This window comes from Pelophylax lessonae (assembly GCF_965119305.1).
Source record: "Pelophylax lessonae genome assembly, chromosome: 12".
NCBI lineage: Eukaryota > Metazoa > Chordata > Amphibia > Anura > Ranidae > Pelophylax > Pelophylax lessonae.
The window spans coordinates 129,119,508-129,145,267 of NC_138779.1; the positions used below are offsets into that span (position 1 = coordinate 129,119,508).

The 25,760-nt window shown below is 41.2% G+C and overlaps 1 protein-coding gene across 11 annotated transcripts in view; it reads left to right on the plus strand.

Moving 5' to 3' along the window:
• Positions 1 to 25,760, plus strand: part of PHLDB1 (pleckstrin homology like domain family B member 1) — a 190,443-nt gene that overhangs the window by 42,343 nt on the left and 122,340 nt on the right. For all 11 annotated transcript variants that reach the window (XM_082273468.1, XM_082273464.1, XM_082273463.1 and 8 more), the window contains exons 2-3: positions 2,077 to 2,184; positions 20,817 to 20,940. In XM_082273468.1, coding sequence (XP_082129594.1) covers positions 2,125 to 2,184; positions 20,817 to 20,940 — 184 coding nt within the window. In that variant the 5' untranslated portion in view covers positions 2,077 to 2,124. The remainder of the gene's footprint in view (positions 1 to 2,076; positions 2,185 to 20,816; positions 20,941 to 25,760) is intronic.

Sequence of the window (25,760 nt, forward strand, 5' to 3'; positions counted from 1 at the left end):
GAAATCTTTCAATGGGGACACTAGTTTTAGTGACCCCGGGGACCACCAGGGATTCCCACACTTAGAAAGGATTTCTTCTCACTTCCTGTTTTTCTACCCAATGGGACACAAATAATAAAAACAAAATTGACAAGGGTTATAACTTATAACCCTAAAAATGAGTGTAGGTTAAAGTGACCAGATTTTTTAAAATTAAATCATATATATTTTTTTTAATTGGCAAATGGCACAGGACTGTATAATACACGGAGTGCTGGGCACAGGACTGCATAATACACAGAGCGCTGGGCACAGGACTACACAATACACAGAGTGCTGGGCACATAACTACATTATACACAAAGCACTGGGTACAGGACTGCATAATACACAGAGCACTGGGCATAGGACTACATAATACACAGAGCGCTGGGTTCAGGACTATATAATACACACAGCGCTGGGCACAGGACTGCATTATACACAGAGCACTGGGCACAGGACTACATAATACACAGAGCGCTAGGTTCAGGAATGCATAATACACAGAGCGCTAGGTTCAGGAATGCATAATACACAGAATGCTGGGCACAGGACTACATAATATACAGGAAGGTGTTAGGCATAGAGTGCAGGGTCCAGAGGTTTGTTATGCATAGAGGACACTCCATGGCTCACCTCTGCACCCTTCTCTCACAGATTATCCCTGCAGCCACTTCCTTCCTCCACAACAGCTAAACTCTCCATCTTTCCTTGCAGCTGCACTAGCTCTGACCCCTGCTCCCCCACTGCCCCAACCTGTGTATAAATAGACCCCCCCCCCCTCCCCCATCTGCTCACCTCCCCAGGTCTCAGCCCTCCACACAGTAAATTTTTGGCTCTGCCTCTCCTCCACTGAACAGCAGCAGAAGCAGCAGTGAGATCGTCCAGCAGGGGGCGTTGGCATCTGAGCCACCAGGCTTTTTCTCAGCCAGCATGGGATGCCCTGTCTATGTTAATTCGGCCCTGAATCTGGGGACAAAACCAGGGACAGACTTGGACCGGGGACAGTGTTCTCCGTCCGGGGACTGTCCCCCGGAACCTGGGAACGTCTGGTCATCCTAGTGTGGGTGCACATCCTCCAACTTACACTTTCTACAACAGTCTATATATATTATCAATGAACAATAGAGTAAGTCCACATTAGTCACACTGTAGGTGTGCTTAAGAACAGTGACAAAAAAGTGCTCTTTATGTCAAACAAAATGTGAAAAAATTCTATGCAATAATTTAGACTCCATTCACACCTAAGCATAGCGATTTACAGGCATTTTTTTAAAGTGTTTTTTTGCAGCTTTTTAAAGGCATTTTTAAAGCATTTTAGAAGTGTATTACAAACGTCTTACAGCTTCAGGCATTTTTGTTTAACCAATAGAAAGCACATCTTTAAGGGTTATAACCTTAAAAGTTTTTGGTTCTATTTTATGAAACTTCTGATACTATTGTGTTTGTATGTTTCTGTTTGGCCTGACAAAGAACTTTTTGGTGGCTCAAAATTGCCAATCTGATGATAATGTAACAAAATGGTTTATTTAAAGGGCACAGTCACACTAGGAACTGCATGTGAATCGCACAGGAATGCTGTGCAGTGCGATTTCAACCTTATTTATTTTGAAAGAGCTGAAATCGCACCACACCGCACCAAAAGTAGGGCATGCACTACTTTTAAAATGCACAGCAACCGCATCAGATGGTACTTTTTGTACCATGCGATCCTATGTGAGCAAACGCACTGTATTTGTGTCCTGCGTTTGGGATGTCGTCAATTTAGCACTGGACCCCACAGCAGATAACTGTGGGGGCCCGTGTGTTTGGAAAGAGGTGCAGGAAGCCACACGAGAACTTAGCTTTCCTGCACTCCATTCTAGTGTGAATGGGCACTGAAGAAGAAGATTGTGCTGCAACTTGTCTTTCTTTTACTTATATGGATTGTGGGATTTCTGGACTGATCCCTGTTGTGGACATTATATTTTATGCAGGTGTTCGTTCTACCTTAATATACAGTAAATAAAACTACAAGGTATGTGGCATTTATATTATATCTGTTTGCATTGTCAGGATAATTCGGAAGCAGATTCCCTCCCCAAGACAGAAGTGGAAGAAGAAATGAAAGCATCAAACATGGAGATGGCAAGTCCCTGCCGGAAAGCTCACACTGTCTTACAGGTAATACATACTGTGACAGGGGACTTGCTAAGGTGGTAGGGCACCACACAATGTTATCGTTATGGAGTACTTTATTTTCAGGTGTGCAGAAAAAACAAAACAGCTTCATGTTAGCATGGTGAAAAGTAAAAAGGCTTGCTTACTTTAGAAATCGTCAGAGTCCAGGCCATAGGCTTTTTGCTCAGCCTCAACCAGTCCCAGTCTGGTGGGGAATCCTTAAAGTGGTTGTGAACCTCAGATATGAAACATGAACAAAGCACATTCTTCCATACTGTGTACTTGTCCCTCTCCAAAGCACTGAGTGTGATTTCTCTCTGCTGCCTCCTTCCACTGTTATCTGCATAAGTCATTTCTGACAGCTTTTCCCAACTCCAAGAGATAATTGGTGATGGGGGGCAGAGAGCTCCAGCACACAGTCTGTGATTGACAGCCACAGCTGTGCATGTTCTCTGTGTACTTTGAGGAGGGGGCTCTGTCCCTTTCCTCGAATCAGCACTCAGAGCTCTCCTAACTGAACTTTGCAGTGTGGGACTTTAGATCCCCGCCCCTTGCTTTTCAGAGCTGACAGATTCTGTGTACAATGTGTGTTGTAAAAGGCTGTAGAGGAGAATGGGCTGCAGATAAACAGGTACAGATTATGTAGGAGGATTTGGTTCATCTCTGTGTTTCATCTGAGGCCTGAGGTCACTTCTCTGGGTATATGTAAGTGTTTACAACCACTTTAAAGTGGTACTTCACCCGAAAGGATGCTCTTCAGCCTGAAAAAAATGGGGATTTGGGGGGGGGGGGGTTGTGGGGTGAATGAGTACACAGGAGCTCAACCCAATTACAGAAGGAGGTGGATAGGAGGGATGGTGGGGCAGCATGTAGAGGAACTAATCCCCTCCATTTAGGGGAGGGGGGAATGGAGGGGGATCAGCTCCTCTATATGCTGTTCCTGCTGGCCCTCCTGTCCAGGGGTACATCGGGTCTCACGGGCCCCCGGAGCATGGGGCCAGGTCGCAATTGCAACTCCTCTATTTTTAAGCCTCTGTGTGTTATGAGATTTCTAATTTTCATTAGGGTTTATGTAGTAAGTCAAAGAGCAATGTACAAAATATAATTACACTTACCTGTATAACCACCAAAGAAACACAGAGGTTGTCAGCGCACTTGCCTATTGGAGAAAGCGAAAAAGGTAAACACGTTACCTTATATCATTCCAAACTAAGCAATACAAACCCCTTCTCTATTAGCACCCCTACAAAATTATAATTTATGTACAAAATATCCAGAATATCCTTCAAATCACATGTTCACCAATTATTCTAGACCTTGTTTAACAGTTAATCTGCTTCTGTATAGACAACATATGCAACTTCGCACGGTTTCTTTTTTTGAAAGCTGTTTACTTTTTAATTATCAAACCTGACACATGAAATTACAGATATCAATAAGAACGTATGTAATATTCAGAGTACAAAAATGTGAATATCCAAATAAGGTAACCAATGGTAAAGAAAAAGGCTATGCAGAGCCCTGATAAAGTCATCGTATACAAAAATTGTTGCATAGGCAATAAGAGAACAAAAAAAACATGAAGATAAAACACAAAGCACCACCAGCACACAACATTCACACAAAACTCAAACCAGCACCACTCTCTCCCTCCCTTGCTGTGATAATGAGACAGATGCCCATTTTGAATTATTGACAATAAAAGTTACATAATAGAGGAAGACATTTGTGATGCAGTAACATCCCCCCAGAAAGAAGCTGAGATATCAAGCCATGGCTGCCAGATTTTACAGAAACTTCTTAGAGCAGGCCCGTTCTTGATGAATCTACTTAAATGTAGGTATTGTAGTAAAGTAGGGGCATGGGTACGCGGCATGAGATAGTCATGAATCTCCAACAGTCCCACTTCTGGAGTTGATGGAAGCGGAAGTTGTATTGTAGTTTCCAGAAAACAAAATAAATCATGCAAAAGGTAGAAAAAATAGGGCAGGTTCAAAACATGTGTAAAAGATTCACGTCCCCAAGCCCACAATGGACAAGAGAGTGTTGGTCCAATCCCCATATGGGCCCACTTTTTCTTTTAATTACATATTTAAATCTTTGCTACCTCCATGTCCTTTATAGGAAGTTAACCCAATTAGTTCATGCTCCATGAACACCATCCATTTCCCCCTTTTCGATAGGAGCGTCTCAAGAGGTACCAACAGAAGATGCGGTAGAGATCGCATTTTCAGTTTGTAGTAGTGATCAGGGGGATTACAAAGTTTAAAAATAATTCTGATCATTAAAATGTTCCTTACCTTTTTAGTGTACCCATCCAGTCCCCTACTGCTTTCAGCAGAGTCAGGGAGCTAAAGAGGTCGAACAGTGATCTTGTAGCTGTGAATATTCTTGAAGTACTCCTCTAAGTTCAATGTCAGAAGAGTGCTTAGTCCCAGTGGGGAATACGTTTGGGGACTTTTGTCTCCAGTATCCATCTGTTTCACACAGGGGATACATCTGGAGTCTATTTAGACCTTAATGTGTCCATAAGTGGAGCAGCCTCCAACTGCATGGGCTCCTATAGGGTACATTGCTTTCCAACACTGTGACCACCTGCCACAAAGGCAGGAAGGGTGGTGAAATCTCCCCAGTGGGGATGTAGTAAAAACCTAATTGAGGTTCTAATACTTCTCTACTCCATTCAAAACAAAAACAAAGAAAAAAACCCAAACCTGTTGGCTAAAGATAAATGTATTTTACATAGACATCCCAATCCACCTTATCCACTAGCCCAGAGTTATTTAACTCCGTAGAACTCCATGCAATAGGTTAGATGTAGAGAGTGGAATTCGTCTTAGCAAACAGTAAGCAAATTTCATGGACTAGAAGCAAACAATCCTCATCTCTTCATTGGTGTATTAACTTACATTTTTATAGATATGCTTTAAATTTGAACAATGAAGAGAAAATATACAGGTCAAACCCTCAGTTATGGTACAACAAAGATGTTAGTGCCTCTCATGTTATCAGTAGCATTTACCTTCCACTTTTTGTGACTGGAGGAAGTACATTTTGGTTAATTTTCCAATTTACCGTGCCTTACTGGTGCCCATGTAGGACTGCTTATCCTCTGTGGGTAGTTCAGAAAAAATTGAACTTACAATATAATGACTTTATTAGAGAATAAAACTAGGAAAAGCCTTTCCCATAGTATACAAGTTTCAATTTTCAGTTGCTTGACTGACTCTCAGGAGTGGACAGTGGGTGAAACGTATTAAAAAGGCCACTATGGAAATACTCTCATTGCCAGGGTATACGCTTGGTCCTGCTTTACAGCTGACCCTCCAGGACAAGTTGCAGAGCCTTGTTTCATGTAGTGTCCACAGTCCACCCCAGAACTTCCATCTTTGCTACATTCCTCCTTCTGCTGGCTGCCTAGTGGGAGTGCGTCTATTAACTGCAGATGTGACCTGGTATTCTATGGGAAAGGTTTATCCTGGTTTTAAGTCCTAATTAAGTCATTCTACTGGTTGTTTATGAAAAGGCGTTTCACCTGCACTAGTCAGTGCACTCTGTTCTGCTTTTCAACATAAAAACTTTTTACTTACAGTGATCCACTATGTTATTATGGGGGTGGTGAGGAGTCATTTGCCTCACAGCTCCTTGAAGCATTTGGCTAGATGTTTAATCAATCACAAGCTTACTTCACTTTATTTTAGCCTTTTATGTGGAACTAAAAGGGCTTACTTTCCTTTTTACTACAGGCCAATTCTGCATATTTTCACAAAAACATTGCATTCAACTGAGCCTTTTAAATTTCCTAATGATCCCACTCGGCTCACAGATATGTTGTGGGTAAGGTTATCTCATAGCCCTGACAGGTTAATTGAGCTCCACACCCCTGTGTCACCCACTCTGTGAATCTAGGACTCCCCTTTCATAAGGTTCCCAATGCAGCTGCTGTTGCTAGGTTACTAGCCCACTGTTACCACAGCAGCCAAAGTATATTTACTGAACCACCATAAGACGTAAATGTATAGAAGGGCACACATCTTTACCTACAGCATGATATATACAGCACATACCGTATATACATATACAGTATACTGTATACTGTATATACAGGCATTAGACAAATTACACATACGTATTAAAGGAAAAGACCAATTACCAGTATATTAAGTTCTTTCCACCCATACATAGTCTTTAAACTGTGCTGCCTGGGCTCTATTTTTGCAGATTGACAAACAGTTGGCATGTCGGTTGGCTGGAAACCACTATAGAGAATAATGGCAGTCCTCATCTGTACCACTATGCCGTGTTGCACTTCTTATTATCATTCCATGTCCTCTTTCTGCTGAAGCAAAGAGAAAGGTGCCTTGGTTGTAACCCAGCCATGCAGCTAAAATACTGCTTAAAGTGCACTTCTCCTTTAATTATTTTGTGTGGACTATTGTCAATATACTATGAAAAATTTGGACTTGTTCTAAAGAACTTTAATTTTCAGTTTGTTTTTTTTTTCCTTTCTGCCTCTTTGCTGTCCCAAAACCTTTCCAAATGCCCCGCTCTCTCTCATTACTTCAAAGCTTTCAGATCTACCATTATCCAGGTGACATTTTTCTGTCAACCTCAAACAAGTTGGAATACATTTTTTCAACACTCAAATACATTTCTCAGCCAGTTAGGATGGCTGACGGGATTCTGTAAAAGCTCCAGAAACTATCAGTCCTTCAGTCAATAGACTTCATGTGCTCGTTGGCCGTGTCTCCTTGACTATTCCATTAGCTGCCAGGTATGATGGAACAGGCATCTTTTAGTGTCATTTTTCTTGCAAGCGGGATTGCTGGTTGTAAAGGCAACAATTGGTGGAATTGGTGAATGTTGTAATGCTAGTTGGGAAGAAATCTGCTTTATGATCTTGCCCTAACTTCTGGAGATTGGATCATTGTTACCTTAGATGTAAGTCTCAGGGCTGCATAACTCACTTTATGGGTCAGGTTTCCCTGAGCACTTGGAATCCTCCAATATCTACCAGCGTCAATATTTTGTAACAAAGGAAGACTTTTGAAAACTTTTAGACTTTCAAAATGGAATGGGTTCAGGTGAGATTGACTCTTTCTGGCACCTTTCTTTACCACATTATCACATTCAAATGTTTCTTCAATAATCCAAAACTGAAGAAAGTGTGTAGCAAGTAGTGAAATCCAAGCTAGATCTTAAAGTGGTATTAAACCCAAAAGCAGCTTACCATTTCTTAGATGTGATGGCTGCATTCATTTTGTTTTGTAGGCTCTCTTTCTTCTATTTGTATCTGGTGATTTAACCAATAAGTCTGCTTTTTTCCCAAAATAACAACTCTCCAACAGAATGTATCAGTTACAGAGATGAGGCAAACCATTTCACATTAGTAGGGACGCTTACAATGATCACAACCCAAAATGATGAAGTGCCACATTGGTGTTACACTGTGTATATAGTAATACCCAAGAATCGAAAATCCATCAAAAACAAAATACAGTCCGATTATACTTGAAATGTCAAATCAATAAATATTAAAAAGAAAAGTGCACGTGTTGTGCTCCACCAATGATCCACTTGAAAGTGCTTGATTAATCAATAAATATAAAAAGAAAATATTACAAGTGCTTGATCCCTTATGCTGTACACACCATGTGTGACTTGTACCACCACCATTAGCAGCTCACCTCCCATCTGGATCTATTGGTAATAGGTCATGTAAGTTTGTCCATGTGATAGTAATCTATGGAAGTGGTTCACTCTTTCAAAAATCTCCTCCAAATCCGTTCTCACCATATACAACATTCACCAATTCCACCAATGGAAACTCAGGGATAAAGCATACAGAGCATCATAGTGCTAAAATGCCACGTTTATTTAAAAAAATTTGAAATAAAACTCACTCACATTTAAAAGTGCACTACTAGCTGGTGCACAACAGACAAATAGCATATGTAATCAATAAATCAATCAATAAATCAATCAATCCATCCATCATCATTGGAGGCTGCAGCTTATGGTTATACTATCCCCTTAAGGCCAAGAGCTTCCGCATGACATGTACTAGGTACCTACTAACACTTGCTTCCATCAAACCCAATTTTTTTTTTTTTTAACAGCTGGCAGCCTGAAAACAAACAAATGGATTTCCCCATTCACACAAGTGAGGTGGATGAAAGAATCCTCCCTGTTGTGTTATTGTATTCTGACAGCAGAGACTCCTCTACTGCCAGAATATACTGATCAGTGCTGCAACAGATTGACTGATTGAATGAACGTTTTCCAACAGTCCCGTCTGAGAGAATTGGATCCTTAGATAGACTTCTGTTGAGCAGGAATAGCCATACTATAAATGGATTGAAATTCAGGCAGTACCTGATGAACTTGTTAAATTTCGATCCATCAAAGGCCAGCCTTACTCAAATCATGGAAAACCCTAACTTAGGAGGCTATTTCCAGTTTTTTAAGAGGCTCTTTGTCTTTGCTGAGACTTCTAATTTCAATCTCCTCTTGTCTGAGCTACATTATTTAGACATGGTCTGACTCCTTTTGTTTTACTGTTGATAAAACAAGTTATGACAAAAATACAGACAGTTTGCTTATCTTACCTAAAAGTTAAAGAAATAACCACATTCTTACAGGAATTCTAAAATTATATAGGTTTACCTAATAGTCCAGTAAAAGGGGCCATCCAACCCCGATGCACATAGTTTCCTTCTGGATTGTTAAAACCATCCAAATCTGTTACTAGTTAAAAGATTTACTTGCTTTATGGGCGGCATATGCCAAATTATCAGCACTGACAATTTGCACGGCAGCCATCTGGTCTTCAGCTCATACCTTTGTCAAGCATTCTATAATCAATGTTGCAGCCAGGTGGACTAACATCATTTTAGCTGCTGTTTCTCATTAAATTTTCATTTGTTTTAGCATCTTTCTTGGTCTCCCAGCCTTGTTTTTAATGCTTACTTCTACTTAGGTCTCCTTCCTATGCTGACATGTTTGAGACCCAGGATCAGTAAAAATAGTTATCAGATACTCAATGGAATGTCCTCATGTCAGCATAATTGCTGGGGACACTAGATGCACAATAAATAGGCTTCTATTTACTTCTGGGGGTCAACAAATGACCCATTCGTATGCAGACATCAACAGCACCAGGCAAGAAAAATTACAATTATTTGTTAACAACTTTCCCTTAATATATTGATGTCCTGTCCTTTTTTGGGAGATGATGAACATTTCAAATGTCACTTTCTCTGGACTAGAAAGTTATAGAGAAAAATGTTTAGCCTAGAGGACTGCTGGTTACAATGTCATTTTCTTTTATAGAACAGTTATTTATAGAGCAAAGGCCTCTGCACAGTCCTACAGTGTCCACATATGGACCACACATGCATGCAACATGAACAAACATTAGCTGTACAACATAAATACAATATATTTTTGGAATGTGCACAGTAAGTTACACTTTCCTCCTCCTATCCCACTTGGTACTATCCATATACGCACTGCTCAGTTATTATCATACATCCTCTAAGGTCAGTTAACAGGGTGTTAGTGTCCTGCAATTTCAGATGTATTCTGGGGAGTTGAAGCATATTTGCTCAGTAGAGACAGCAGTGGTTGCTCGGCTGGCAATATGATCTGATATAGGGCCAATGATATGATAAGATGAGCACAAGGGACATGCTGGCCAAATGGAACACTATGCCAGGGACATATTGGTCACATGGAGCAGTCTAACTGGAAATTGGTGAGCACATTGAATACTGTCAGGGATATTCTGAGCACAAGGGACACTCTATCAGGGGTATGTTGGACACAGAGGGTACCTAGACTGGCATCAGAATACATGAGGCACTGTGACAAGGGCATACTGACCACAATGAATCCCATGCTAGGAATAGGTTGAGTACACTGATAATGCTTCCAGGGATACAGCGAGCACAATTCATTTTTCTGTCATGGATATACTGGCCACAAGGGTTAGTCTGTCTGAGATATACTTAGCACAAGGCACTCTGTACATATACATAGGAGGAGGGGGAAGGAGGGACACCGCTCTGCATGTGCCACACTGATCTGAGGTCTGTACTAAGTTTATTATACTGTAGATGGACAGGGAAAGAGGACAGAGTGATTAAAGATGGAGGAGTAATGGCGGAGGTTAAGAGGATATGTGCTAGGGGGGGCCTTTGCTAGTGGGGTTTGAAATACTACCCCCCCCCCCCGCACAAGGGCACAAGCCTTCTCTCCTCCCAAAGCACCATCCACAGCTCATATCGACCCCCCACCTCCCTACTAGCACAAGTCCTCTCCCCTTCCAATGCTCCCCCTAGCACATATCCTCTTAGCCCCCTCCCCCAATTGAAAGATTTGCTAGCTTCCACAGAATGATCATGGCATCTGGGACCCTGGGCACCCCACAAGAGATGCTGGGTAATTGCCCCAGGTGCCCATGCAGGGCAAGTTTGTGCAGCCAAGTGCCAGATCCTTGTGTTTTATTTAACCATGCACCTTTAAGCCCCTCCCACTGCTAACATAAGTTGGACACACCCACTGTTCGCCTAATTGCGTACGCCATATTGCTGCTCTCCTTGGGGCACCCAAAGGTGTCCCAGGTCTTTTACAATCCTATAGTGTAAACCACAAAAAAATTTGATATGCACCACTGAACTGATCGTGTTTGGCTTAAAGTAGCAAACCTATTGCTACTGCAAGGATTAACAGGATCTGTATAGGGATAAAACATGGGAAAATGTGCAAGTATTACAGAGATATATTGCATACGTTTCCTACCCTGACATACACCGGCCTCTCTGTTCTTAAGCAACAGCTGGTGTGTGGTGCAGTCTGGCGGGATCACCGCACTGTTCACTTTTATTTTTTTATTAAATTTATTGAAATGTCACACAGACATTTTATACAGTTCAATTGGCCACCACACAGTGCGAGGAAACATAGAAACATAGAAACATAGAATGTGTCGGCAGATAAGAACCATTTGGCCCATCTAGTCTGCCCAATATATCTGAATCCTATAAATAGTCCCTGGCCCTATCTTATATGAAGGATAGCCTTATGCCTATCCCATGCATGCTTAAACTCCTTCACTGTATTTGCAGCTACCACTTCTGCAGGAAGGTTATTCCATGCATCCACTACTCTCTCAGTAAAGTAATACTTCCTCATATTACTTTTAAACCTTTGCCCCTCTAATTTAAAACTGTGTCCCCTTGTGGTAGTTTTTCTTCTTTTAAATATGCTCTCCTCCTTTACCGAGTTGATTCCCTCTATGTATTTAAAAGTTTCTATCATATCCCCTCTGTCTCTTCTTTCTTCCAAGCTATACATGTTAAGGTCCTTTAACCTTTCCTGGTAAGTTTTTTCCTGCAATCCATGTACTAGTTTAGTAGCTCTTCTCTGAACTCTCTCTAGAGTATCTATATCCTTCTGGAGATATGGCCTCCAGTACTGCGCACAATACTCCAAGTGAGGTCTCACCAGTGTTCTGTACAGCGGCATAAGCACTTCTCTCTTTCTACTGCTTATACCTCTCCCTATACATCCAAGCATTCTGCTGGCATTTCGTGCTGCTCTATTACATTGTCTTCCCACCTTTAAGTCTTCTGAAATAATTACTCCTAAATCCCTTTCCTCAGATACTGAGGTCAGGACTGTGTCAAATATTCTATATTCTGCCCTTGGGTTTTTACGCCCCAGGTGCATTATCTTGCACTTATCCACATTAAATTTCATTTGCCAGAGTTCTGACCATTCTTCTAGTTTTCCTAAATAATTTTCCATTTGGCGTTTCCCTCCAGGAACATCAACCCTGTTACATATCTTTGTGTCATCAGCAAAAAGACAAACCTTACCATCGAGGCTTTTTGCAATATCACTTATGAAGATATTAAACAAAATTGGCCCCAGCACAGATCCCTGAGGTACCCCACTGGTAACATGACCTTGTTCTGAATGTTCTCCATTGACTACAACCCTCTGTTGTCTGTCACTCAGCCACTGCCTAATCCACTCAACAATATGGGAGTCCATGCTCAATGACTGCAGTTTATTGATAAGTCTTCTATGTGGGACAGTGTCAAAAGCCTTACTAAAATCTAGATATGCAATGTCTACTGCACCTCCACTGTCTATTATTTTAGTCACCTAGTCAAAAAAATCTATAAGATTTGTTTGACATGATCTCCCTGAAGTAAACCCATGTTGTTTTTCATCTTGCAATCCATGGGATTTAAGATGTTCCACAATCCTATCCTTTAATAGGGTTTCCATTAATTTGCCTACTATTGATGTCAGACTCACTGGTCTATAGTTGCTCGATTCCTCCCTACTACCTTTCTTGTGAATGGGCACGACATTTGCCAATTTCCAATCTTCCGGGACGACTCCTGTTACTAATGATTGGTTAAATAGATCTGTTAATGGTTTTGCCAGCTCACCACTAAGCTCTTTTAATAATCTTGGGTGTATCTCATCAGGACCCTGTGACTTATTTGTCTTCACCTTAGACAGCAATCTTAGAACGTCTTCCTCTGTAAAGACACATGCATCAAACGATTCATTAGTCATGCTTTCAAGTGGAGGTCCTTCTCCTTCTTTTTCTTCTGTAAAAACTGAACAGAAGTATTCATTAAGGCAGTCGGCTAGCCCTTTATTCTCTTCTACATACCTTCCGTCCTTTGTTTTTAATTTAGTTATTCCTTGTTTTAATTTCCTTTTTTCATTTATATATCTGAAGAATGTCTTATCCCCCTTTTTCATAGACTGAGCTAGTGTTTCTTCTGCCTGCGCTTTAGAAGTTCTTATAACTTGCTTGGCCTCTTTCTGCCTAATCTTGTACATTTCCTTATCTTCATTGCTCTGGGTTTTTTTATAATTACAAAATGCTAGCTTTTTATTTCTGCTTCTGCTGAGTACCACAGTGGTCTCTTCCTTTTTTTGCTTTTACTGACAAGTCTAATGCAATTTTCTGTTGCCTTCAATAATGCACCTTTTAAGTAGTCCCATTTCTCCTGGACTCCATGTAATCCGTTCCAGTCTGATAAGGACTCATTTATGACTAATTTCATTTTTGAAAAGTCTGTTTTTCTAAAATCTAAAACTTTTGTTTTTGTGTGGTGTGACTCTTTCACAGTTCTTATATTAAACCACACTGACTGGTGATCACTAGATCCCAAGGTTTCGCCTACAATGACATCATATACCGAATCCCCATTTGTGAATACCAAATCCAAAATGGCCTCCCTCCGGGTTGGCTCCTCAACCACTTGTTGCAGAGACAACCCCAGTAGGGAATTTAGAATATCTGTACTCCTGGTAGAACTTGCTATTTTGGTTTTCCAGTTTATATCTGGAAGATTGAAATCTCCCATAATGATAACTTCTCCTTTCATTGTCATTTTAGCTATTTCTTCAACTAGAAGATCATCTAGTTCTTTAACTTGACCAGGTGGTCTATATATCACACCTACACGAGTTACTGCATGATTAGCAAACTGCAACGTAACCCAAACTGACTCTATGTTGGCCTCACCAACTTGTATTAGGTTAGATTTAATGCTATCTTTCACATACAGGGCCACTCCTCCTCCTTTCTTGCCTTCTCTGTCTCTTCTGTATAAAGAGTACCCTGGTATGGTTATGTCCCAGTCATTTCTTTCATTGAACCATGTCTCCGTAACAGCCACTAAATCTACATTCTCAGATGCCATTATTGACCCAAGTTCATTGATTTTTTTACCTAAACTGCGAGCATTTGTAGACAGGACTCTGAGCTTATCGATTCTTAACCTCTGTGCTTCTGACCTGTTCTGGCATTGTTTCGGGGGGCAATTGGGCTCTTGTATTTTCACTCTTTTGCCCCCCCTTCCTAGTTTAAATACTCTTTCGCAAATTCTTGGAGTTGTTCACTAAGTACATTTGTTCCTTTGAGAGAAAGATGCAAACCATCTTTTTTGTACAGTTCCTTTCTATTCCAAGTAGAGCTATCATGAGAAACAAAGCCAAATCCTTGCTCTTGACACCATTTACTAAGCCATATGTTGAACTCCTTTATGCGCCTCTGCCTATCATTCTGAACATTATGCACAGGCAGAACTTCAGAAAATGAAATGGTGGATGCAAAATCCTGTATGTCATTTCCAAGCATGATAAAAGATTTTTTCACCTCTGACACTTCATTGCAAGCCAGGTCATTTGTCCCTAGATGGACAAGAACATCCACGTCCCCTTCCTGCTTTGCTTGCTTAACAATATTAATAATACATCTTCTATCTCGCCTAGCAGTAGCACCAGGGAGACATCTCACAAAACCATTTTCTTTAAGCTCCACACTTCTTATGATTGAATCACCCAGCAACAGCTGCTTCCTTTGAGACTTCACTTTATCTTTTTTGTCCTTGGCTGCAGTCTTGCATACATTAGACATAGGAGTCGATGGTTTCTCACCCTCTGTGCTTGAGTCCATATCCATGTTGTCCTTACATTCTGAGAGTGCTGCAAATGAATTTTGGAGAACCACCGACTGTGGGACTTGTCTTCTATCCACCACTCTAAGTCTTCCAGAACCTACAGTAACCCATCTGCCATTTCTGGGGGTCCTCTGTGGCAGTGGCATTGCAGCAGTCCCAGCTGGAGTTTTGTTTAACAGATTGCCTCATGCTGTGCTGAAAAAAGTAGTACAAGCACTACTTTTTTTCAGCGCACCATGCCCACACATCACCACAACACAACGGTGAGAACTGGGCACACAGGAGACAGGAGACAAAGCATTTTGCGGGACAGCACTGGAATAGTGGCCCAACTTAGTCCCACCACATCTGGTGTGAATTGATCCTTAACTACTTGCCAACCGCCCCTCGCAGATTTGCTGCCGCAGGGCGGCTCGGCTGCACATAATCACGTAGATCTACGTGATTATGTGCACGTGGCCTCAGTGTCATGCGCGCCGCCAGAGCAGCGCTCCCCTGTTATTTGACACAGCGGGAGCCAGACCGCCTCCCGCAATTGTCACAGAAACTGACAGAAGACCAGTCTGCTTATGTAAATAAAGCAGGCGGGTCTTCTGTCACACAGGCAGAGAGAGATCATGAGTTTCAGTCAGTAAGCACAAACAGACATACATACAAACAGACATACATTTAACCCTTTTATCACCCCCAGTGTTAACCCCTTCCCTGCCAGTGTCATTTATACAGTAACAGTGCATATTATTTAGCACTGATTACTGTATTAGTGTCACTGATCCCCAAAAAGTGTCAAAAATGTCAGTTAGGGGTCCGATTTGTCCGCTGCAATGTCGCAGTCCCGCTAAAAATTGCTGATCGCCGCCATTACTAATAAAAACAAAATTAAAAAGTCCATAAATCTATCCCGTAGTTTGTAAACGCTATAACTTTTGCGCAAACCAATTAAAACACGCTTTTTGGGATTTTTTTTTACCAAAAATATGTAGCAGAATACAAGTTAGCCAAAACTGATAAAACATTTAGATTTTTTAAATGTTTTTATTGGGAATGTTTTATAGCAGAAAGTGAAAAATATTGTGTTTTTTTCAAAATTGTCGCTCTTTTTATGTTTATAGCGCAAAATCTAAAAAACGCAGAGGTGATCAAATACCACCAAAAGAAAGCTTTATTTGTGGGGAAAAAAGGACTTCAATTGTATTTGGGTACAGCGTCGCATGACCGCACAATTTTTCGTTAAAGTAACACAGTGCCGAATTGCAAAAAAGGGGCCTGGTTATTAAGGGGGTAAAACCTTCCAGACCTGAAGTGGTTAAAAGGGTACATAAGGTGGTTGCACAGTTTGGTGCATTTCCTACTTACTGCCTAAATATTTACCAACACGGAAGAGTGTGACAGATCCCGAGAAGGATCCCTAGAGATATCTGAAGTAAAGCAACACAAAACTAAAGATCTGGTACCCTTATAGCTAGGGCAAAGTTTTGCCTATTACAGTGTGGGATTGTTTATTAAAGAACTTTGTACTCTATCACTGGCCTGTCTGCTGGCATTCCTGGAATGTTCTGCTGAGCTATTCCGTACATACTAGAGGCCTGCCCACTTCTGGGGATGTGCAGCCTTGCCTGAAAAAAGGGTTCAATTATTTGTTACCTAGGAAAGAACGATACAGATCTGCCATGGTGCAGCTTGTTAGCCTTGCTGCAACTATTGCTACCCCAGTGTTCCATAGACTGTTTTTATGTCTTTGCCTACACCATTGCACTTGTTACTGCGTACAATGATTGTGGCAGTTAAAACTGCTGTAAATAGCTCTCCAATTCTCTTTTGTTTGAGTTTCTCTGTGGCCCTAGTTGGAATTTTTGTTTGCCTGTAGACGAGAGAAGTAAAGTTGCTAAACACACAGTGGGGGAACCCATTTATCAATTTGTTGCACAGAGGCAGTGAGACAAATATCAGATAAATAAACAGCATAAAGCTGCCCGTACACAGCTCAACTTTCACTCATTTAGCACATGGATTGATTGAGGGGAAAATCAATTTATTCCCCCATCCATGCTAAGAGTATGGATAGAGGAACCTCCACTGCTGGCTTGTGTATTCAAGCAGCAGTACAGTTGTACTAGAAAAAGCAAAGACAGGGGGAGCACCAGCCTTGTACATTACCATTTATATATTCTTTTATTGCAGGAATAAAACAGATGTATACTAACGATCAGAATATATTTTACAGCTCATCAATGTTCACAGTGCCCCGCATAGCCTGGTCCACTGCACAAGTCACAAAATGGCTGATGTGTTTCGAGGGTAGAAACACGCCACTTCATCAGAGCCAAACGATAAGTCTTACATAGTCTGTCATTAACCACTTGCCATCAGTAGATTTACTGCTAGTGGGTGGCAGCTGCAGGCTCAGGGACGTACTAGTACATCGCTGAGCACATGCGCACTAGCACACCCCCTGGGTCGCACAGCCGCACGAACCTGTGACACAGCAGATCACATTTATCTCTACCTGGCCGTGACCTGTGAGTGGCCTGGGTATCATGAGATTATGATAATTGGTCATAGAAATCACATGACTACAATGTAAACAAAACAGTCAAAAATGGCTTCCACGATTCCGTCACTTTCCACTCAGCTCATTACATTTTTAAAATGACTTTTCAAGCTGGATGATACTTGTATGGTCACTTTTCAGATTTCAGATTTAACAGTAGTCAGACATTTTAGCTATCTATGGGGGCCAAAGGATTGCATTGCTTCATATTCCTCTGATGCTCTAAAGCAGGGCTGCAACAAAATAAAACCTGGCTCTGACCACTTTTTAAGGTCCGTTCACACTGGTGATTACCACACTCTGCAATTTTCAGCAGCAACAAATCTCCCACAGTACTTAATGTACGCCACTGGCTATCGACATACCCAAACATCTAATGCATCTGTTTGCAAATGCTTTTTGGCTGACAATATTCTGTCCAGGGTCTTTGATTTTTCAATCACAAGAGTGATTGACAATCACAAAATCCAACATGGACACCCACTGAGCGAAATTCTACAATGTATGACCAGCTTTAGTCTGGGATTTAATTCATGCATTATCAAAAAAAAAACCTACGTTATATCAACTGTGAGAGACAGGGGGACGCAGTACTATAGTTTTTGATTTTATGTTTACATACGCTTTACGCACGCTTTACTTGTGCATATGTTTTGAGTGTAAATCTGTCTCTTCCACAGTTCTAAATATGTTGCACACCTTTGAAAAAGTTGACTGCCTTGGATTGTTAGTGCAGAGTTTACAATTACACATATACTATACACTTGTGCGACTTGTCATGCAACTTTGGACGTCAAAGTTGCATGACTAGACGTTCCCCATATTTTCCAATGAGAACCATAAATATTTGTGCGACTTAAAGTTGCAGTGACTTCAAAGTAAGAAATGCACTACTTTGTTCCGACTTTCATGCAACTTGAGGGCCATAGACATCAATGTTAGCCCCCAAAAGTTGCATTAAAGTCGTACTTGAATGTTATACAGTGCAACATTTGTGCAACGGTTGTCCATTATCACTGGTCAAAGCCAAAGTCTTATCCAAGTGGCACACATCCAAAGTTGCATCAAAGCTGCACGAAATTTGCACTCCAAAGTCAGTGCAACTTTGGAGTCCTACAAGTGTGAATGGAGCCTAAATACATGCAAGTCTAACTTCATCACTGATTTGATTGATAAATGTTCCTCACATTGTCCTGTGTGAGTTTTTGTTCTGCAGCCTCTATTATTGGTACCAATGCACTACAAGAGACCGCCATCTATGTATAAAGTTTATTCAAGCAGTTGAATGTGTTAGTTATTAGTCTGTGCTAGCTGGATTTATCTGGAGAACATTTGTGTTGTTAACGGAGCCATGAAAAGAAGTTTGGATTTTATATGACTCTCATTATGCTTTGCTATTTAAACAGTAATATCCCAAGGGCATTGTAATTGAATTGAAAATGAAATGTGTGCATTAACTTTTCTTTTATGATTCAAATGCAACTTATGAAGTTCAGGGCAGGACACAAATGTGCATACCTTACCTTCAAAGTCTCAAAGGCTGGCCAAAGATGGATTAAAATTTCAGTTCAGCAGACCGGCCCAATTTCAATCGATCTATAGATGATCCTGTTTGATAAGAGTCGATCTAATGATCGACTTCCCCCGAATGGAATTGTTAATTTTGCATCCAATAAGGAGGAGACCCCGCTGTCAGAATAAAATAGCGCAGTGGGGAGGATTACCCCATCAACTTTGAATGTGTGGATGGGGCAAATGATCAATATATGGCTAGCTTAAGGTACTGTCATAACAATAGGGTCAAATGTTTGTGTCTTTCCTTTTAATGCTTGAGCACATAGACCATAAAAACAAAAAGGCTGCACTGAACGGACACCATTATTCATATCTATTCTTTCATTTAGTGAGCCCCATATTCTTTGTGAACTATTACTACTCATGTCTAATGGCGCTGCCAGACAATACAATTCTTACAATCTCTTACATGTGTCTTATATAGAATCCAGAGTGCTGCAGTATGCAGACCCTGTGCCAGTTATGTTATGGTGGCCATGGGTATGTTAAATATAGTTTTTAGCACAATATGCACTTTTCAATGACTCACATGATACGCCTACAATGTTGATGCCATTTAAAATTCACAGATTACACTACTTTGGGAATCTGAGTCCTTTTTCATGTCCATCTGTCTTCTTTAAGTACACCAGCACTGGCTACTACAACAAATAACAGGGCCAGACTGGGAATAAAAACCAGCCCTGGAAATAGTTTCATACCAGCCCCAGTGGCGCCCCTAACCCGCAGAAATTTAGCGCTCTCTAAGTCCCTTTCACTCATATAGAATTAAAACCCCTTATGGTACATTTTAGGATTTACCACTCTTTCTCTTTGCTCTCCTTTATTTGCCTTTTATCTTTCTCTATCCTAATTTCTTGGTTTTTTTTTGTTTTTTTTCATCTCTCTCTCTCTGTCCGGCTTTCTTGCTCTATTTCTTACTCTTTATCTCCCTTTTTCTTTGTTCCTTTCTCTCTTTTCCCCTCTCTTCCGTGTATTCTTTCTTTTTATTCCTTCTCTTACTCCTTGTTGGGGGGGGGGGGGGGAGTGGCTGTGCTGGGGAGGGTGTAAGCAGTTAATCAGTGGCAGTGCTGGTGGTGGGGGGGGGGTTGCTGGGTGGCCAAAGCCTCCAAGAACAGCCCAGCTGGGTGGCCACAGGCTCCAGGGACAGCCCTGCTGGCTGGCCGCAAAGAGGCTGGGAGAGTGGCCCAGGCTCCAGGGACAGCCCCACCTCCTGTTCACAGCAAAGCCGCTGCTTCTGAGCAGTAGGGAAAAAAAAGAAGTCCCAATGCTCCTAGCTGACAGTGGCCCCAGGCAGGCGGCCTACCGGGAAATTTCCCGCTATCCTGGTAGGCCAGTCGGGCCCTGACAAACAATATACTTTGCTATCCTTGGATCACACCAGTTCAAAGCAACTTCACAGCCGCCCGATCAGTGCGATTTTGCTGTGCCATTTCAGAAGTCAATGAAAGTCGCAATGAAATCACACAAAAAGTAGTGCAGGAACCTCTTTCAAAGTCACTGTGACTTGAGTTGCAACAATTTGAATGGTTCAATTGCCAGCAATGGGGTGCGACTTGGCATGTGATTTTGAACGGTCAAATTGCATGACAAATTGCACTGGTGTGAACCAGGGCTTAGACTTATTTTAGGCAATGAATCATTTTACCAATGCAAAAAAATATCAAGTCAGATTTTTTTCTGACATTTTTTCCAGACATCCAGGTTATGTGATCTACAAAACAGTATAAAGGAAGTATATAAGAAGAGTGGAGCTAATAATTATTGACATTTCGCCATGAATCCAAGCATGTTTTTTGCAGTGCATGGTTCATGCGCAGGACATTATAACTGGTTGTGGTGATTAGACTATTAAATATTAAACTGTAGAACCTGTTTGGATTGTGGTAAAACATTTTCAAGAAGAATCACCAAGTCCAGTTGATATACATGTACTACCAATAGACAGTGACTACGCTTGTACTATTACTTTGTACCATGTAGTAAGTTATCTTACTTTGTCTTACATGCAGAGCACCCCACTAGATCTTATAGACACAGGAAAAATTCTGAAGGTGCACACGGAGAAACCACATCTTGTGAGTCTTGGGAGTGGAAGACTGAGCACGGCAATCACTCTACTGCCATTGGAAGAAGGTATTTATAAATGAACTAATCTTTCATCGCCATGTTCAATCTCACTCAACTTTAAGTAAAGCAGCATTACATTATTTTCTCATTGATGTGTAGTATATCCTGCTATCAGGTGTTTCGATGTAAAAGTCAGGCTGCCATTTTATTGATGAAGAAAAAGTGAAAACCTAGTGGATCCCATCTGCTAACTGTAAGATATTAAATCACTTACACACATGCAACATGTTAAAATGACCCCAAATGAAAAAAAAACAACAATTTGTCATGTTGATTCAGGGTCTTCAATTCTTATTTTTGTTAAAAATTGAAAAAAAAAACAAACCTTTTTTTCGGTCAGACCCTTTTTTTGTGCACTTTCAACAAACCCTGTAGGCACACTCAAAATGAGATATAGTTTTATCAATGGATTTCTACTCACCACTCAACAATCCCGCATCCAGGGCTTTACGGTAGATTCAGGTAATTAGCGCCCCATAAACAATTTTTTCTCTCTAAAATGTGGATCTCAACAGCTCTAAAGCATTACCATTTTTTTTTACCTAACCCGGTCACAGAGTAATGACAGGGCCTGTGTCTACACTCAGAACTGATTTTCTCTATGAATACAAGTTGATGGAAATGAAAAAGCAGCTTGAGGCAGCTTAAAGTGTTACTAAACTTAATATACCCATTTCTGAGCCTTTCTGTTGGTCAATGTGTCCAACCATCACCTAAGGGTCAAATAAAGAGGGTAAGACCAAGCACCAGTTTCTCAGCAAAAAGGGAGATTTCTTTATATCTTTGGCTGCTTTCATCTCTCTATCTACCAGAAATGTTATCATATGATTTAATTGGAGAGATCTTTAGTGAATGTATTATTCATCAGTTGCTCAGTTTAAAGAAATTCTGTAATAAACCTGGGCAAGTTCAAGTGTTACTAAACCCAGGACCCTGTATTCACTATATCTGTTTTCCCACAGTACACAGAACATGGAAATTCAATTGTTTTAGTAAATATAAACTGCTAAATACCTTTTCTCATCAGCAGTATATAGCAGCATTGTGACTTCTATCAGTGTCAAGCTTGTAGGAGGAGTTTTCATTCTCCCCTGATTGTCCTATGAGGCTGCAGGACCCCTGGCCCTTTGTTTGGACAGTGGTGATTGGCAGTGCTGTGCTGATCACATAGGTGTGCGCAGCCTATGGCATTAGGGTTTGCACCTCAAAGCTCAGTGCGCGTGTGTATATATATATATATATATATATATATATATATATATACACTATATATATATATATATATATATATATATATATATATATATATATATAGTGCGCGTGTGTATGTATATACTATATATATATATATATATATATATATTGTAGAAAGGCGACCCTGGGTCACTGTGTGTGTTAGCAATCTACGCCTGGTTTTTATTAAGACAGGCCTGCTGATTGCACACCTGTGGGCTGGGTTCATATTATTCCCAGGGTTAGCACTCAGGGCTCCCAGTTGGAGACAGCTGCACCCGGGCAGACAGGAGGTCTGGCCCAGGAGTCTGGAGGACTCCAACCGACAGACACGAGGTCTGTGTATGGGAGTCAGGAGGGCTCCCACCTTCCCTGAGAGAGAGAGGCCACAGTTGGCAGCCAGCGCGTAGAGGTCTGCAGGAGGCAGATGTAGTCTGCAACAGCGCAGTATGAAGCTGATCCCAAGGAAGATACAAGGGAGCTTGACCAAAAGATACTAGTGTTGATCTGAGGATCAGACCTTAGGCCTAGGCGTGAGGCCTGAAGCAGCCGTGTGGCCTGTGAGTAAGCCAGCAAAAAGTGTAACCTCGCTAGAGAAAATAATAATAATAAGAGCAGCAGCTTCCAGTGAGATTGCACCGAAACAACAATGTAACAAATAAGCTGCGCTACAATTAATGTGAGAGTGCAAATAAATAAACACACCTAAATATAAAAATTGTATCAAATTAATCAATGAAAAAAATATTGTTAATGTGAAGAAAAATGAATAAATAGTCCAAGTAAAGTGACAGCAGTGCCAAGTGGACTTAAAAGTGTCCAAAAAAAAGAAAAGGGGTCCCAAATGAAGTGACAACAGTGCCAAGTAGACTTGATAGTGTCCAAAAGAAGGGGTCCCAAATTAAATGACAACAGTGCCAAATAGATTAAATGGTGTCCCACGCCAGTGCTCAGTGCCACCACCAACTGTGCATCTGCTTACCAGAAGCCAGAGTATGACAGGCTCATCAATCAATAAGATGAATAGAGAGGCAGGGCTTGAAGAGACCACCAGCAGTATCGAAATCGGGATATCCTCTGTAGATATTATACTGGCTGTGTGCCTCAGATACAAAGATTAGCGACCGCCATTATGAAAAATAAACAAAAGGGGCTCCATAGTGCATACCATCAAACAATTTATTTAAAAAAAACTAACAAAAAAACTCCAATAAAGAGCATAAAACAAAGCCGCCGGCCGGCTAGAAGAATTCCAACAAACAACAAACGCCCAACAAAAGGTCGCCACCTCCATTATTTTATAAAAATATAAAATGTAGAAAATATTATATACAGGTCCCTCTCAAAAAATTAGCATATTGTGATAAAGTTCATTAATTTCTGTAATGTACTGATAAACATTAGACTTTCATATATTTTAGATTCATTACACACAACTGAAGAAGTGCAAGCCTTTTATTGTTTTAATATTGATGATTTTGGCATACAGCTCATGAAAACCCAAAATTCCTATCTCAAAAAATTAGCATATCATGAAAAGGTTCTCTAAACGAGCTATTAACCTAATCATCTGAATCAACTAATTAACTCTAAACACCTGCAAAAGATTCCTGAGGCTTTTAAAAACTCCCAGCCTTGTTCATTACTCAAAACCGCAATCATGGGTAAGACTGCCGACCTGACTGCTGTCCAGAAGGCCATCATTGACACCCTCAAGCAAGAGGGTAAGACACAGAAAGAAATTTCTGAACGAATAGGCTGTTCCCAGAGTGCTGTATCAAGGCACCTCAGTGGGAAGTCTGTGGGAAGGAAAAAGTGTGGCAGAAAACGCTGAACAACGAGAAGGGGTTCCAGACCTTGGGGGACCTGCGGAAGCAGTGGACTGAGTCTGGAGGAAGACTGGGGAGAGGGAAATGCCAAAATGCCTGAAGTCCAGTGTCAAGTACCCACAGTCAGTGATGGTCTGGGGTGCCATGTCAGCTGCTGGTGTTGGTCCACTGTGTTTTATCAAGGGCAGGGTCAATGCAGCTAGCTATCAGGAGATTTTGGAGCACTTCATGCTTCCATCTGCTGAAAAGCTTTATGGAGATGAAGATTTCATTTTTCAGCACGACCTGGCACCTGCTCACAGTGCCAAAACCACTGGTAAATGGTTTACTGACCATGGTATTACTGTGCTCAATTGGCCTGCCAACTCTCCTGACCTGAACCCCATAGAAAATCTGTGGGATGTTGTGAAGAGAAAGTTGAGAGACGCAAGACCCAACACTCTGGATGAGCTCAAGGCCGCTATCGAAGCATCATGGGCCTCCATAACACCTCAGCAGTGCCAGAGGCTGATTGCCTCCATGCCACGCCGCATTGAAGCAGTCATTTCTGCAAAAGGATTCCCGATCAAGTATTGAGTGCATAACTGAACATAATTATTTGAAGGTTGACTTTTTTTGTATTAAAAACACTTTTCTTTTATTGGTCGGATGAAATATGCTAATTTTTTGAGATAGGAATTTTGGGTTTTCATGAGCTGTATGTCAAAATCATCAATATTAAAACAATAAAAGGCTTGCACTACTTCAGTTGTGTGTAATGAATGTAAAATATATGAAAGTCTAATGTTTATCAGTACATTACAGAAAATAATGAACTTTATCACAATATGCTAATTTTTTGAGAGGGACCTGTATATGGTTATCTTATTCCATAACTCACAACTGGACCGGTCCACCAAACACCCACTGTCTGTCCTCAGTCCTCCTGTCACTCCTATGTCCTCCACACCCACCACTCTGGAAGATCCAGCCTGCCGTGCGAGAGATGGAGTGTGCTGATGTCTGACGTCATTGTGCACACCATGATCACATGAGGAACATTCCCCGAAAGAGACACTCCTCCTCCTCATACTCATCAGTTTGCAGTACGGGCGGCAGTATGAGATGGGGAAATGCTGCCTGTAACGCATCGAAAACAGATGAAACACAAAACTGCTGGGAAAAAGATCTTGGGAATCAATTTGCTGCCCCTCTCCAAGTTTTGCCTGGGTCCAATGGACCCAGCAGGACCCATGGTAGGGCTGGCCCTGTCTAAATGCCACCATGTGCGAGGACACATTTGCTAAAATAGAGCTGTGTTCAGATGCATAAAAAAAAAGAAAACGTGTCTAAATTTGGTGTTTTTTTTCTGCCTGTGTGTATCAGGCCTAAAGGAGGTCAAATGGAGATCAGAAGAAGGCTATAGTAGGTGAAAAAACTGATCTGAAATTCTTGCTGAATGGACCTAATAGCAAGCTGGATTTGTAAAAAGTTTTGGCAAGAGATACAATTTATGTCCATTTAGTGTAGAATATGTCCATTTAGCATAGTGACAACTGCATTACCTGTAAGTGCCGGTTCACACTAGTGCGATGCCAGACATCGCATGTGATTCACACCGCATTGCTGTGCGGATCACATGCGATGTCTGTGAGATACGATTACATCCATACAAAATGTATTACTGAAATCGCACCTCATACGCACCAAAATGGGTGTTCACACCTATGCAATTTGATTCCTGCACCATTTCGCAGTTCACACTGGAATCTGCGAACCAATCTT